Consider the following 15,759-nt stretch of genomic DNA (forward strand, 5'->3'; position numbering starts at 1 on the left):
TACTCCAACCTTGCTCTCTCCTTCAGTTGTTCAATTTCAAATTCATATTCTTTTTGTTTCCAATTCCACCGTCTCTCTTGTTCTTCATTCTCCAATCTCGCCGTTTCCCTCAATTGATTGATTTCCCTTTCCTGCTTCATTCCTTGTTCTTTTACTATCTCTGCGTACTCCAACCTTGCTCTCTCCTTCAGTTGGTCAATTTCAAATTCATCTTCTTTTTGTTTCCTATCCCACCGTCTCTCTTGTTCTTCCTTCTCCAATCTCGTGGTTTCCCTCAATTGATTGATTTCCCTTTCCTGCTTCATTCATTGTTCTTTCACCACTCTTTCTTCCATCTCATTCTTTAATCTTGCTTTGGCTTCTAACTGTTCGACCTGCAGTGTGGTTCCTTAACATTTCATTCTCCGTTCTCTTTCTTTCCTCTCTTAACATCCTCAGCTCGTTTTGTAATTCCCGCTCTTTGTTCCGGTGTTTCTGTAACTCAGAAGCTTTTTCCCATAATTCCTTGCTCATCTCCACACCTCTTTCGCATGCTTCCTTCCTCAATTCGTCCATTCTCTTACCGTATTCCTCGTTAATTTCCAGTTCATGTGCCAGTATATTTCCCCTGCACTCCGAATTCCAAAGCTGTTCTCACTTTTCCAACAATTCTTCCTTCCTTTCCTCCAGATATTTCTCTCCTCTTTTTTTCTTCCGTTGTGGGCTTTCTCTTCTCTGATTGCCTGATCTTACCTCTTCCTTCAGTTGTTTCAATTCCAAATCGTGTTCCTGTTTTTCCTTTTCCAGCTTTGTTTTCCATTCTTCCTCCAAGCTCTTCCTATCCTGGGAGTTACTAATTTGCTCCTCCCCTATTCTTTTGTTCAGTTCGCTCTTCTCAAGTTCCAACACCCAACTGGTAAAGCACTCCTCATTACGGGCATACCACTCTACTTTCGTCGTTTCTCCATGTAGTTCCTCGACTGTGTTGGCTAAGTCCTTTTCCAGCCCCCTAATTCGTTCCTGTGCATCGGCCAATTGTTGTGACTCCGCGTGCACATAATTTTCCTGAACCTCGTCTGCATGACGTAGTGCCTCATCCAATTTAATTTGTAACTCCTCTATATCATTCCCACACTCCACCTGTTCCAAGGTATCCGACAATAGTGTATGAATCTCACCAATGTACGCGTTGGCATCCTGATTCGTTTGCCATGGCGCATACCGTGTCCACGTGGTTTGAACCGGTGGGCGTGAGCGTTTTCTTCGTGCTGTGCGGTTCGTTACGCTATTCATCGTAACACTCTCCCGCTTCGTGTCACGCTGAGGTGGAGCCGTGCCGCCATTTTGCGACTCCATTTTTCTTTATAATTTCGAAGTTTTACACCCGATCCGCTCAAAATAAAATCAAAGCAAATTTGGAATTTGCGAGCGACATTTTTTTTTCCGCACCTCTCGTAACCAATGTTCGAGGTGCGAACGACACCAGATGTTGTTGAATCGGTGTCCTGCAAATTTATGGGGGTGGATGGGTTCACATCCCCACTCCTGACTGCCATTGTTATAGATTCAGCGGTGGCGGGATTCGCACCAGACTCTTGACCCCAGTGTTAAGAATTCGGACGAGTGATGTCAATCGCTGGTTGACAGCCAAATGTTACAGATTCAGCGCAACCCTAACCACCGCCGTCTCCGGGGTTATAACGCTGGCTGGTTCGGCACAATTCTTGGGTTACGCGTCTCGAACCACGATACCAAAATACACCTGTACCTTGCCAGCTGGGGGAATATACCCCGGTTTCAGACTGGTTTTGTCAGAGACCGAGCGGAGTCTACCAGTCTGTAACCATTTTCGTTTAAAAACCAAATTGAGCGAATTGTTTCTCAGCGCGGCACGAACAAACCCAAAGCGGCAACTTCATACAAATCAGTCAGATTTATTGGGGACATCGGGGAACACGACACAAGCAAAACATTCACGACAATGTTTTAATTAATCTATAACCCGTTCTTAACTCGGGAGATATGGATTACGGGTTTTGAAGGGGTCCCTAATGAGATAAGCCGTAAACGACATACAAACAAGACATGGACAGCATGCAGACAAGACAGAGTACTTGGTGATGTTTCATGGATGAGAGGAAAGCGTCAACAGCACGAATGTGGCTTGTGACAAGCGGATGTCCATGGATTCGAGCCCCAAGCTCGAGCATGCCGCGTGGCAAAAATGGCACTCATCCTCCTTTGTCGCACCGCCCACGCACGCGGCCTCTGCACGTTATGACCCCGGTCGAGGGCACAATACCATCAGATCGATGGTGGGTTTCAGCTGGTTTCACACAAGGTCCAGCATACAAGTCCAGGCCTGGCCTGTTCACCAGGCCTCCTTCATGAAGCAGATCGCAGACAGACACAGCCGTCCCCTACACAGCAGATCACGACTCCCACCAGTCGTCTCTCATCCAGCTGAGGGCAGACAGACCTCATGCAGTCCTTTCGCTGCCTTTCCTTCGGCCCTGGCTCGCTTCTCCAGGCCACAGAAGGCAGACCCGGCACGCCCAGGTTCAGTTTCTCTCTCTCTCTCCCGATCGCACCACTGGCTTTTCTTTTTCTCCTCGCCTCAAAGCCGACTGCAGTTTTTTACTTCTCCAGTTTCACTTCCTCTTTTCAGGGCTCGTTGTCTTTCAGTTTCACTTCCTCTTTTCGGTGCTCATGGCCTCTCAGTTTCACTTCCTCTTTTCGGTGCTCATGGCCTCTCAGTTTCACTTCCTCTTTTCGGCGCTCATGGCCTCTCAGTTTCACTTCCTCTTTTCTGGCCACTCCCCCTCTCAGCGCTGGGCAGGGCTATTGTCTGGAGAGAGGAAGGAAGGAAGAAGAATCTCTCGGTCCACCACCACTGCACAAACAAATAACAGCCTGTGACACCTCCCGACACACATGTAACGTCAAATTACCAAACAACCTGGCTAAACATGCATTTAATGGGGGATCTGGGCTAATCCTATATTTAGTAACAAACCAAGGGCCATTTCCGCAACAATATATATATATATATATATATATATATATATATATATATATATATATATATATATATATATATATATATATATATATATATATATATATATATATATATATATATATATATATATTCATATAAAGCTGGAATCTTTTTTCCATTGTGGAGGAGTCCTTGAAAGTTGTTGAAGATGGGAATGCAGCTCAAAAGGTGGGGTCCTTGCCATCAGACTTTCTCGTTTGGGATCGATCACCAACTGGGTGAAAAAAAAACTTAAAAGGGCCAGCCTGCCGGCATGCTGGATCTCACAGCATGTTACCCTTTGCTGTCGTATCTGCAGTTATGTTTTGGATGTTAACGATCCCTTGCTATCATTCAGAGTCTGAACCTGTGCCAGTATCCTTGCCAAATCACCTGATTTGGACTCGCTGCGTCATTAGCACAAAAAGTCGGTGAGTTGTGGGGTGTGGATAAGGAATTGGCATGATGGGCCAAGGTGCCTTTTATCAAGCTTTGCTTTCAAAAGGTAATTTGCATATCGAAGATGGAAGGACAAGGTGTTTGAACTCTCTCAGTCAAATGGAAGTTGGGAGTCTGGTTCATTAAGAGGCCTGAAAATATTTGCAGCTGCAGGATATTATTCATGGCCTTCACGTGGAGACAATATTGCTCAAAACCTTTTCATCGCTTGTCATGTACAAATCGAGTTGATGCACATTTGTTTCGATAAGCTTGCACCAGAGGGCAGGCGGTAGATCGGCACCAATAAAGAGAGAGACAATAGCTGAGATGAGAAACAGATTCTTGTTTGATAAAAGTAATTTACACACAAGAGGATATTTATTTATAAATCTACAGATTGGTACTCACACTGTATTAAAAAGAAAGACGCTGAAATGAAGAAAAAAAGAAAAAAAAAAGCAGATGTGATTGGACATTTATCACTGAAGAAGTAAAATGTGGGTATCAATGTTGGTCCGGAAAACAAACCAAATGGCTGAGTGATGCGAGCTGAAGTTAACCCCATAATTGGTTCAACTAAAAATGGCATTGTGAAATTGGAAACTGCTAAACAAAGCCAAAAACTTCCTTTGCACAAAGTTGCAATTGATACATTTCATAAAACAGTTTAACATGGATGACATGTTGAACCATTGCAATATAGATGAACAACGTTTGAAGAACGAACATATCGCAGATTAACATTACATCGATTATTAACAATAAACAGCATAGTTAGCAGACATGGCTGAGCATAAGATCAATAAAACAAGCACATCAGGATAAACGACTACCAAACGACGTCGATCCAAGACGATGGAGTGGCGATCATGAAGTCAATTTTGTGACCTCACCTCCAGAAGGAAACTGCATTAGTTACCATCCACTTTCATGATTAAAAAAAACACAAACAACAAAAAAAAATACGTCATTATCGTCTAATAGTCTCGAACCTTCCACTTGAATGGGTAAGAGTTGAACAGATTCAAGAATCCGACTGAGTGGTGTCGAAAAATCTTCCCCATGATGGCAACCTTGGTGCTGAAATGTTTCCCCCAAGAATCTATATGACTACGAAGAGTTCATTTGCACTTGAATTCTCTTTCCTCGATGATGTTCACTCGGGTGCAATGTCCTTCTGCTCCTGCAGATACAAAGTGCTAAACAATAGGCTTTGGGCCTGGTTCACCTTTTGTAGGCCATTTATCAAAGTCTGTGCCAGGCAGGCGAGGTCCTGCTGGACATTGTGCAACAATTCTCTTGGCAATGACCTTCCATTCCGCAACTCCTCCTCCTCAAGCAGCTCATGTAGGATACTGCCGACCTCGGTGTCATTTTCCAACGACTCAAGCTTTGCGCGAAGCTCACGGAAAGCATTTCTGGGTACGGTCTCAGCATCTGCAGTACGTTCTTCTCGCCCATAACCTGGCGTTGCTTCGAGATTTCCTGCTGAAGTCGGCAGATTGCAGAAACAGACAATGCAGTTATTGAACACTGCAATCAAAGATCTTTGCCTCAACTAACCTACCACAAGTTGGCTGCCATTCTGCTGATGCATCATACATAAACACAACCAACGAGCAAGGAGTGAACCAACAACACAAGGCTGGTGAGACAGAAACAGTTCAGGTTCATATGTTTCCGGATTACATGTTAGAACATACGAGATGCAGAAAAACAATATTTAAAAACATTTATCATTTTCAATGGTGATTCTGATGTACCATGCTCTGTTTCGGTGGTACATCAGGTGCTGCCGAAGCAGTATATTCGCTAAGATTATCCTAAATATTCTTGCCAGTGGTAGTTTGCCATTGCCTTCTCAGCAGTAGTTAGGGCAGGAATATGGAATTTGTTCAGGGTGCCAGCAATAACTCGCCTCATCTTCACAAAGGACACCATGGGGTTTTTAACGTCCACCAAGTAATGCAGGCAGATGGGACTCCCGTTTAACGTCCATCTGAGTGACGGCACAAACATTGATGAATCACTCTGCCTGTGAAACACCGGGATGACAGTTTATAGCTGGGTCGGGACTCGAACCCAGACTAGACAGCTTCGAGGCGAACCTCTCGGTACCTCTCGGTCATCTTTCCATCCATATAAACTTTCAATCGTCAGTGGTTATTGATGAAAAGCACAACTTATTTCAAAAGCTCGTAATTTTGAGAGGATAACAAATATTGGTTATGGTCGTGCTGCATATTATATGTCTGTCTGTATTTCCAGAAAATGTCAGGTAAGGATCCATTTTGGTGACTTAAGGGTCAGACAAAGGACTTGGTTAAATATGCAGCAATTTGTTTGGTGTCAGAAAGGAGGGACAGAAAAAGGACAGAAGTAATACAGTGGAACCTCTTTTATCTGAAATGGTTGGGATGAAGGATTTCCAGATAAACAATATTTCCGGTTTATGGTTGTTGTTTTTTATTTTATGGATGTCGTGTTGACGTCGTACCCAAAGCTTAATCCTAACCCCAGCACGCATCTTCTTGGCTCCAACTGTCACTCCTCTCAGCAAATAATGGTCCATTACGTCTCTTATTGGCACCACAATCATTGACACATCATTCGCATCCTTAATAGGGGTTTGTTTCGGGTCAACCTCAGGGCATTGCAAGCGAGTGCACCGGTAGCCAAGAAGGTGTCATGCCAGAAAAATAAATGACACTGATGTGCCCTAAGTGTTGTTTCGATGGTGAAACCAACATACGACAGAAGACAGAAGGATAACATTATTATAATTATTTAATAATCCCAAATGTTTTGCGTAAGCACAACAATATTAATTAAAGATAACAATCAATGACTTTCCCAAGAATATCCCCAAATTAAATAAGTACGAACGTTTCATACAGAAATACAGCTGTAAGCTGACTCACAAGTAAATCTAACACAGGTGGAGGCCATTCATCCCATCATGCCTGCACAAACACCATCCTGATTTATCAACACAAGATCCAAGGAAGAAAATGCAAAAAAAAATTTTTTAATCGATTCATTTTAAGTTTTTGCATTTTTTTTTCTTCTTCTTCTTCTTCCCCTGAGGGAGGGGAAATGTGCTTGCTTACAAACAACATCAACCACACAACACCCTCTTGACGAGACCCCCACCAACAGCACTCCGTACACATGCACACAATCACCCATCAATGCTCAAGCTACCTAAAAGTCCTGTCAACATCCCCATTCCCTTCCGTCTCCATAACTTTCAGGTACCTATACAATTCCAATTTAAACTTAATTACTGTTTCTACTGCCACTACCATTCCAGGGAGACCGTTCCATGCATTAACTACTCTCTGAGTAAAAGTTCCCTGCCTTCCTAGCATCTTAACTCTCAAGCTATGGCCCCAGGTCCTATCACCGTCTACTCTGTTGAATAATTCATCTGCACTTATTTTATCTGTACCTTTCATTATCTTAAACATCTCTATCATATCTCGTCGTAACTGCCTCCTTTCTAGTGTGAAACCCTATCTCCTTCAGCCGCTCCTCGTAGCTGAGTCTACCTAGACCCGGAATCAATCTAGCAGCCCTGCGCTGAACTCTCTCTATGGCATCGATGTCCTTCCTGAGTTGTGGTGACCAAAACTGCACACAATATTCTAGATGTGGCCCTCACTAAATTCCTGTACAATGTTAATACCACCTCTTTTGATACATCATTGATCCCCCCCTCCAAATACAGCCTAAAACCCGATTTGCTTTACCTGTAGCTGCCTGGCACTGTGCTGTCTGTCTACCTCCCGTTTCTATTACCATCCTCAGATCCTTCACCTGTGTGACATGCTCCAAAATTACCCCTTGCATCCTGTAATCTCTGTTTTCATGATTCTTTCCCATCCCCAACACCTCACACTTGCTCAGGTTAAATTACATCTGCCAATCTTTTGCCCAATCTATACAAGGATCAATACTTTCCTGAATCTGATCACCACCCCCTCTGCGATCCACCTCACCTCCAAGCTTTGTGTCATCTGCAAATTTGGAAAGCTTACTCTTCACCCCACTATCCAAATCATTGATGTCAATCATGATTAGTAATGGTCCGAGTACTGATCCCTGAGGTACCCCACTACTTACATCCTCCCACCCAGCGAGACATCCTCCCGACCACTAAGCCAGTTTGCAATCCAATTAGCTACCTCACCAGCCACTCCACAAGCCCTCACTTTGGCGAACAACCTCTGATACCGATTCTACCATCATGAGCAACTCTGAAGGTTCTCAGAACGTTGAAACTGATCAGTGGGATTTTAAAGAAACGATTGGAGACAAAATTCGTGATGGAAATGCTTTTGCTGGGATTGTGGAGCTGTATCGTTTTGAGCCTTATGCGAGTGATTCGGATGAAGATGGCGGAAGTGTTGGGAAGATGAAAACGCTGGTCACACGTTGGTTTTGTTTTTCGTTCACTTGATGGTTGATGAGGGATTTTGTATTCATTGATAAATCGGTTTTATCACTCCGGTAGATATACCCATCATCGACAGGATGGATATCGCGGATAAAATTGGTGATGAAAGTTTTGTCCCACTGTCACAGGCTGAGCAGGTGTCTTGTATGTTATGGGATCATCACGTTTCATACTTGCCCCGGACGCCATTTGTGCCTTTGGTCATGTCGTACATTTCGTGCTGCGAGTCATGTTGGTTTCGTACCATGTCATGCTATGATGCCATGTCCGTGCTGTAGTGCCATGTTTGTGCCGAGGTCCTGCTCCAGTGGAAGGGGGAGTGGTGCTTGGGGGAGAGGGCGTGTGGGATAGTTGTGGGTATTGTGGGGTGATGGCTGATGGAGGATTTTGAGGTTATGGTTGGAGAGGGGCGGAAGGTGTGGGATGGTGGTGTGTATTGTGGGAGGTGATGGTTGATGGGGGATTATGGAATGGGGAGTTGTGCTGGGGGGACCCTGAAAGTCTTTGCTTTCAGGGTCCCCCCCCACCCCACCCCACATCCTCTCTCAATCTTGGTGGATAACCACAAGATTTAGCCATCTCTGTTGTTTCATAACAGTTCTCCAACATATTCTGAGCACAAAAGCGAACATTTTGTCGGCTCGATCCACATTTGGGTATTTCAGACGAACCTCATCCAATTTCTGGCAAACTTCGGATGTTTCGGCCATTGGTGTAGCAAGAAACTACCTCGGTTCGTATTACCAATACAACCACCAAGGACTCATCGACTAGGCATATTTGTGGAAAATCAAATTATTTGCATTTTGAGTTGAATAGTATGGAGATGCAACACATACAGTATACAGTACAGATATGACGGTCCACTGCATGATCCGGATTCGACATCACAGCTAATCTGATGAAGAAGAAGATTAACTATTAATCACAAATTTACCGACTTTATAATTCGGAAATCGGAAAGAGACACATCATATCTATTTTTGGGGTATCAAGGGATAGATTGGTGTTGGGGAGGTCTGAGCGGTTCGGTTCCCCCTTTAATCTAGCAGTTCTCAAATTAAATCCAGTTGGTCATAAATGGGAAAAAGATCGGCGGTGAGCCCTGAAGGAATGGTCAAAATCCAGAGGATGTGCACAAATGGTGAAGCCGACACAGGCAGTGACGTTGAACAAGTCCTCAGAAGGTGAATCCCAAAATCACTCAAGACAAAGCTCCGAGAGTACGCACTGGTCAACATGCAGAGTGCCTTCTCGAAATGGAGAGTAAATCACCAAAATGGCACCAACAAGGCAAGACAAGGAGCAGCAATTATAGTCGCTGAGATAAGTGAAATGCAATGTCTGACAAGTAGTTGAGGGAGTTCAGCGGAGAATACCTCAAAGGGTAGATATAAGAGGAGAAGCTGAATCATTGCATGACAAACCAGAATGGCACCCAGTGGAGCTCACCTCCACCAGGCTGAACAGTTTATGTTTTGTATCCCACTGATAGACCAGATCTGGATCCAGACCTGAACCAAAATTGAATTAGCTTCTTGTCACCTATCCAACTCATTCATCAAGTTTTCTCACAAGTCGTCCACAATTTTTTGAAATATCATGTTACATATCGTTTTTGGCTCAATCTCTCAACGGTGAAGAATCATTTGGAATATGAAAAGTCTCGTATCTAGATCCGGATTCGGATCTTCACCAAAATCTAAATGATTAGTCCTTGTCACACACCCAACCTGGACACAAAGTTTCGTCTGAATCCGTCCACAACTTTTTGAGATATCATGCTATATATCGTTTTTGGATCCATCTCTAAATGCTGAAGAATCACTTGAAAAATTCCAGTATCCGGATCTTCACCAAAATCTAATCATTTTGTCGTCCTCACACACCCAATATCCCCACCAAATTTTGTCTAAATCGGTCCACAACCTTTGCTGGCGGAGGTAAAAAGGTTCAAAAACTCCTCAACTACAGACCTATCAGGTTACGACCAGAATCATCAGCTAGGTCACGGAATACATCATCGAAGTTGATATGAAATCCTCTTCCACAACAGCCTCATCTGAGATTACCAATTTGGTTTCAGACCAGGTCAATCCACCATGGAAATGCTGCTTCAACTTACCCAACCATGGATGGAGGTCCTCAATGTCTGACGTGAGATCATGGCCGTCTCTGGAGATAACTCGTGCTTTTGATACAGTCAGGCATCCCGCATTGCTCTCCCAAGCTTCCTGCCTATGGCGTCCAAGGCCAATTCCACACGTGGCTTACTGACTTCCTCTACTCCCGTAGCCAAAGTGTGGCATTCAACGGAATGCTTTCATCTCCTCTCCCTGTCAAGGGTAGAGTACCCCAATGCAGTTCTGGTCCCAGTCCTATTCCTGCTCTTGATAAATGATCTCTGAGTCTCTGGTAAGCACTCTAATTGAATGGTTGATAAGGAACGGTTGGCCAGGATGTCGCTGCATGCCATAAAGGATCCCATTAACTTTAAAGCCCATCTTCACTGCACACGCAGCAGTTGATGAAAAAAAATGAATTGATGAAATAAAATGACCATCTAGAAAAAGAGTTGCAGCTTAATGCAGAATAACACTGGAGATATCACAAAATTCAATTGCAAGTGACATAAACCTTGCAGAAAATCCGCAATTTTGCCTGCTTGTCTGTAAACACGTCACGTGGTACATCGTTCGCGGTCCGCACAAACGTGACAACTTTTTTTTTTCACATCCATTTTTTTAAAAAACAGATTTGCTTTGATTCCCTGTGGAGCACATTGCGAAACATCTAAAAATAGACACAGATCTGGCAGACGGTATGAATCGGCAGTCCCTCTGTGGGACAGGACGTGCGGTCTTGCAGTGAATGCATTAAATCATAAAGCTCAATGAAGCTGGTTAATTTGTTCACTCAATACAATTCTCCAAACAGTTGAAAAAGATAAGTTTAATGCTTTGGAAATAACACATTTTCTTGTGGATATATTGAAGAGGGAACATTGCCTTGCTTGAAGTAAAGAGGTATATATATCGGCTTGGTTATAAGACTCGTTATTTGTTTAAATTAACAGATTTCGACATTTATTTCGTCCGGACGATATCCGATCCGAAAAAGTGAAAATAATATTTTGATGATATACTTCAATTAGCCCATGAGAGTAGATCCTGGAAGATCATCTCATAATACAGTACATGAAATCGCTCCAAGCTCCTAATTTGAAAGCTTATACTACTTGCAAAAGTGATGTACACAACGATTTGTAGCTATGATGAACAGGAATTCGATGTGAGTGAGGAAAGTGGAAAAAAAAAACTTTATCGTTAAGAAATCATTGCGGCCTGTTCCAAGTAAAGGTAAGGTTGAGCAGGCCAAAAAAACATGGCGGCTTCAAACCCCAGCGAGGTTACCCAGGAAACGCTTTAAGACCCCAGACAGCGAGGTGGCCGAGGATCACGTGGACGAAATAACTTGATCTGGAGTGAAATCTGAAAACATTAAGAAATCGGCGACATTTCGTTTTTTTTGCGGGTATTTGCCATTCCCAATCAGCTTGCCAAGCCAGCTATTCCTCATCAACCATTTAATTGGAGTGCTTGCTTGAGTGCTTCAGCCACTTGCCGAGCACCCTGCAGTTGATAGCGGTGCAGTTCGTGTCCTGATCGGGATGTACAGCAGGCAGCTGCTACAAAGTAGAGGTACATATGGGTATATTTGGATCTGTAAAGGGGATTTCCGTGGGCGTGAGCGCATGCTTGGTTAAGGGTGCAGTAGTGGCAAAGTTTCATCCTGTATGTTATGATGGTGATGATGATGGGTGGTGGAGATTTTAACTTTGAATTCAACAGTGCACGAGCGATCACATTTTCCTTTGTCCTCGTGACCGTTTCTAAAGTAATTGGTTATTTTATATGAACCGGGTGTGCTTTGAGAAAGGTTATATGGTTTCTCTTTGTAAGTTTCAAAGCAAAATACATTTGCTAAATAGGTGTGTGTATGTGTGTGTGTTCATAAAGCTTAAAATTTCCTCTCTTCTAACTCCCCCCACCCCTCTCCTCTTTGTCTCTCTGTCTCCTGACATGTCTGGGCGGTGATTTTGTCTCGACTGTGTTTGTCTCCAGGTGGTATTTATGATATGACCAGTAAAAAGTGGATTTCAGTCATTTTGTTTCCATCTTCAATGTTATTCTTTTTAGAATCATTTTGATGAAACAGTATGAATCGTAATCAACGCTCCACCGCACATCTGCCTTCCCTTCCCCCACTCCTCCTCTCGCTTCCCTTCCCCCACCCCTCCTCTCACCTCTCTCTCCCCCCCCCTCTTTTTCTCCCGACACTTAGTATTCCCGTCAATGAAATGACAGGTGGTATTTGCTAGTATATAATAATACATTGTGGTTCTATACCTGGGATCATTCCAACTGCACTGGGCCATGGACTAACACCCAGGCCTAAGGTCTGAGGCCTGCCAATCTATACTACTTCCTGCAATGGTGGCACATGATTTTATTGGGGTGGAGTCAGGCCGACTGTCCAGCCAATGGGTGTAAAGCAGTGGGGTGGAGTCGGGGCAATGGAACACTGACCCATGTATAATATGATATTTTCTAAGTTTAAACAGGGCACAATTCTGTGAAAAAGTGACAAAACACCATGAAAGTAGAACTTGTTCTGTAACTTATAATATATAAAGCCATACACTAGGTTTCAGTCAAATATTTTAGTTAAAGGGTACATGAAAAAAGTCTGAAAAACCACAGGTCGGACAGACAGACGGAGAGCAAACCTATAATCCCCTCCTATGAAACTGGTGGAAGACCAATAACAAAACAAAAGACTGGTTTTATTGCCAATCCCAAAAAATAGATTGAAGTATTATGTACTGTCATTTATTGCAAATTTACAATGTTTCAGCTTAATTACATGTTAAATAATGTACTAAATAGCTATCTTGGCTTGGTTGTCGAACCGAACCACCATTTATAACAGAGTGCATGGGAAATTGAGTTCCGACTGTCGATGCAAATTTCTCCAAAATTAGCATAGTGGGTTTTAAGGTTGATAAAAAATAAAAATAAAAATGTTGCCAATTAAACTTGATTGATAATTAACTTGAAAAAGTAAATGTTTTTAGTTTTTAGCACAATGTATTGTTACAACCCCTTAATGGGAAATGCACTCAAATAAAACATGATTAACATCTATGCACTTGAACATGTATCTATTTTAATAATATATTTGCATTTTAAATGACGTTATATTTTTTCTTTATTGTAAGATAATTAATCAATCTGCTCACTAACAAGCTCGAATGAGCTAAGATCCTCGTCCTCTTAATGATGACATCATAAAAACGAATATGACGTCATTGTGATGTATCAGGTTTGCGATAAATTATCTGTGCCAATGCCCGGCTTGATTCCCACAAAGAAAATTCAAACAGCTTGCCAAGTTTCGGAGATAATGGTATAGGCGATTCCCATAATAGCGGCGATATGACGTCAATTTTTTTTCTAGGAAGAATTTCCAAAATCGGAGATGGTTACTGCCTGCGCGTGGGCTTTCTGCATATACATGGCAAGTTTCACGAAGATCCGATGAAAACTCTGGGTTGTGAAACAAAAAATGTCAAAAAATAGGAATGACATCATAGTGATGTATCATATGTGCGGTAATTCATCTCTGCTAATGCCCTGTTTGATTCCCGCAAACAGAATTCAAAAAGCTTGCCTAGTTTCGGAGATAATTTTTTCGGCGATTACCATTAGCGGAGATATTTTGACGTCATAACGTTTTTGCTCAGAGGAATTTTCAAAATCGGAGATTGTTGGTTTGGTTGTCGAAGGGTATTTTTAGGGTATTTTTGCGCAGGGTATTTTTACATATATACGCCAAGTTTCAGGAAGTTTCGATGAAAACTGTAGGCTGTGAAACAAAAAAGTCCACAAGAACAACAACGTGAGTAAGACTAAGAGATCCTCCATGAGGATCTAAAATACCCCTTGTTCCTCAAAAACAGATTGGCCTTCCAAATAATCTTTAATCTCTATTCAGTATAATAGAATCATCTATTATTCTATTTAGCTTATTAAGGGATTCTTATGTATAAATAATTATATATTGGTGTCTGAAAGTCTGGCTGGAAACAGTCGCTTAAATGGAATGTGTGTGAAGGTAATGTCCAGAACTCCCACCAACCTTCAGGTCATAAATATTCCTTAGCCCATCGAGATTAAGCTAACCCTGCATTTTAACTGTAACAAGGCGGTGAGTGATTTCTCCGCTGAACCCCAAAACGTCAGCCTTGGTGCCATTCTGAATACTATTTAAGAATTCAAAGTTTCCATGTACTGCAGAGTCAGGGAAAGAGTGTGCTGCTTGTTGTGTTACCCCCTTTCCACCACGATTCTCCATTTGCGCAAATGTTTTTGTTTTAATTAATGACTCAAATGTACAGGAGGAATTGAGAATTCTTCTCCACGACTTACGAACACCCGACTTGAGAATGATTGTTCGGAGGCAACTCGTTCGTAAGTCGGAGTCCATGCAACTACACATCAAGGACGAAGTATGACAGCACAGGCTTGGTCTCATTGCATCTTTAGGGATCTTTAGAATGGCATTTACCCCTCGTAAACAATTTATGGTCTCATTGATGGTCACGAGCAGCACCAAACTCCATTCAAACCAGGTAATGCACAACACTAATATGAGCAACAGCATAGAGGTCACATGGATATCTATCTCACCCTGATCTTCATGAGGTCCATTTTGAGGGTAGAACTCCATGGCATCCCCTCCCTTTCGCTGAAACACATTTAAAAGCACTCGTTAGTTTTTTTATCGCAATAAGATGTTTTCAATGAATTGAAAATTGATTAACAAAAAAATTGTTAATCAATTACCCCCTCCCTACCGTCCCCAAAAACAACTGAAGAAAGTGTGAAAAAAACGATTGTACAAGACATGGTCTATGCAATATCAGTAATGCATACATTATTTAAAAGGAACAGCTCTTTATAACATACTCAAGGAAAGGTGACAGGTGAGGAGAGGGGTTGAGAAAACAAACAAGAATTGAAGAGGGAGGAAGGGAAGAGCGAGGATAAGAACACAAAAGGTTGGAGCAATTTGAGGAGGAAAAATGGCATGGAGGGAGGCAAAAATGATGGTACCCAGAATGATTCCCCACAAACTCAGGGGCTGTGTTTGAAGTCAAGTCCAGTGGGTGTTCTCATGTACGTGTGTGTGTGTGTGTGTGTGTGTGTGTGTGTGTGTGTGTGTGTGTGTGTGTGTGTGTGTGTGTGTGTGTGTGTGTGTGTGTGTGTGTGTGTGTGTGTGTGTGTGTGTGTGTGTGTGTTGTCAGTTGCTATCTCCATATGCAGGTTTCAGAAGGTGGAACGGAGCCCTTCCAGGTCTCAGTGTCCACCTCCATGTGTGTACGGATGTGTGGATGTATGTATGTTGCTGTTATTGGCTGCTATCTCCACACGTGGACGGGTTTCAGGTGGTGGACCGAAGAGCGACCAGGTTTCAAAGTATCGACCTCCATTAGCCTGTGTGTGTTGTTGGCTGCTCCCTTCACACGTGTGGGTGGGTTTAAGGTGGAACAGAGTCCTCCCAGTTCTCAAAGTATCCATCTCCATTTTCCATAATGGGGGTAGGGGGGGATGGGGGTCACGATTCATGGACGAACTGTAAAGTTTTGTTCTTGGGGCTCTTTTGAAGAAAGCCAATGAGCCACGAACAGCTTCCAACTGCAGTTCATTTGTATCAATATTCCCAGGGATGCTTATTTTTGAAAGACCTCCATAAGGTTCTTCCTCATCCTACCCAT

At 42.8% G+C, this 15,759-nt stretch overlaps 2 protein-coding genes across 6 annotated transcripts in view; both read right to left on the reverse strand.

The window, feature by feature from the left end:
- Positions 1-3,022, reverse strand: part of LOC147027470 (uncharacterized) — a 97,003-nt gene extending 93,981 nt beyond the window's left edge. The window contains exon 1 of the mRNA XM_085876915.1: positions 1-3,022. This exon is cut by the window's left edge and continues 367 nt beyond it. The gene's annotated coding sequence lies outside the window, so the exon portion shown is untranslated.
- A 761-nt stretch (positions 3,023-3,783) lies between these two features.
- The window catches only part of LOC147027472 (uncharacterized), a 144,494-nt gene continuing 132,518 nt past the window's right edge, over positions 3,784-15,759 (reverse strand). For 4 of the 5 annotated variants that reach the window (XM_085876926.1, XM_085876923.1, XM_085876925.1 and 1 more), the window contains 2 exons: positions 14,672-14,729; positions 3,784-4,948 (listed from right to left, as the gene is read on the reverse strand). In XM_085876926.1, coding sequence (XP_085733052.1) covers positions 4,617-4,948; positions 14,672-14,729 — 390 coding nt within the window. In that variant the 3' untranslated portion in view covers positions 3,784-4,616. The remainder of the gene's footprint in view (positions 4,949-14,671; positions 14,730-15,759) is intronic. The other variant, XM_085876924.1, reaches the window with a different exon arrangement.

The sequence above is a fragment of the Eptatretus burgeri genome, chromosome 4 (genome assembly GCF_056783735.1).
Source record: "Eptatretus burgeri isolate ZD-2024b chromosome 4, Ebu_testis_v1, whole genome shotgun sequence".
Classification (NCBI taxonomy): domain Eukaryota; kingdom Metazoa; phylum Chordata; class Myxini; order Myxiniformes; family Myxinidae; genus Eptatretus; species Eptatretus burgeri.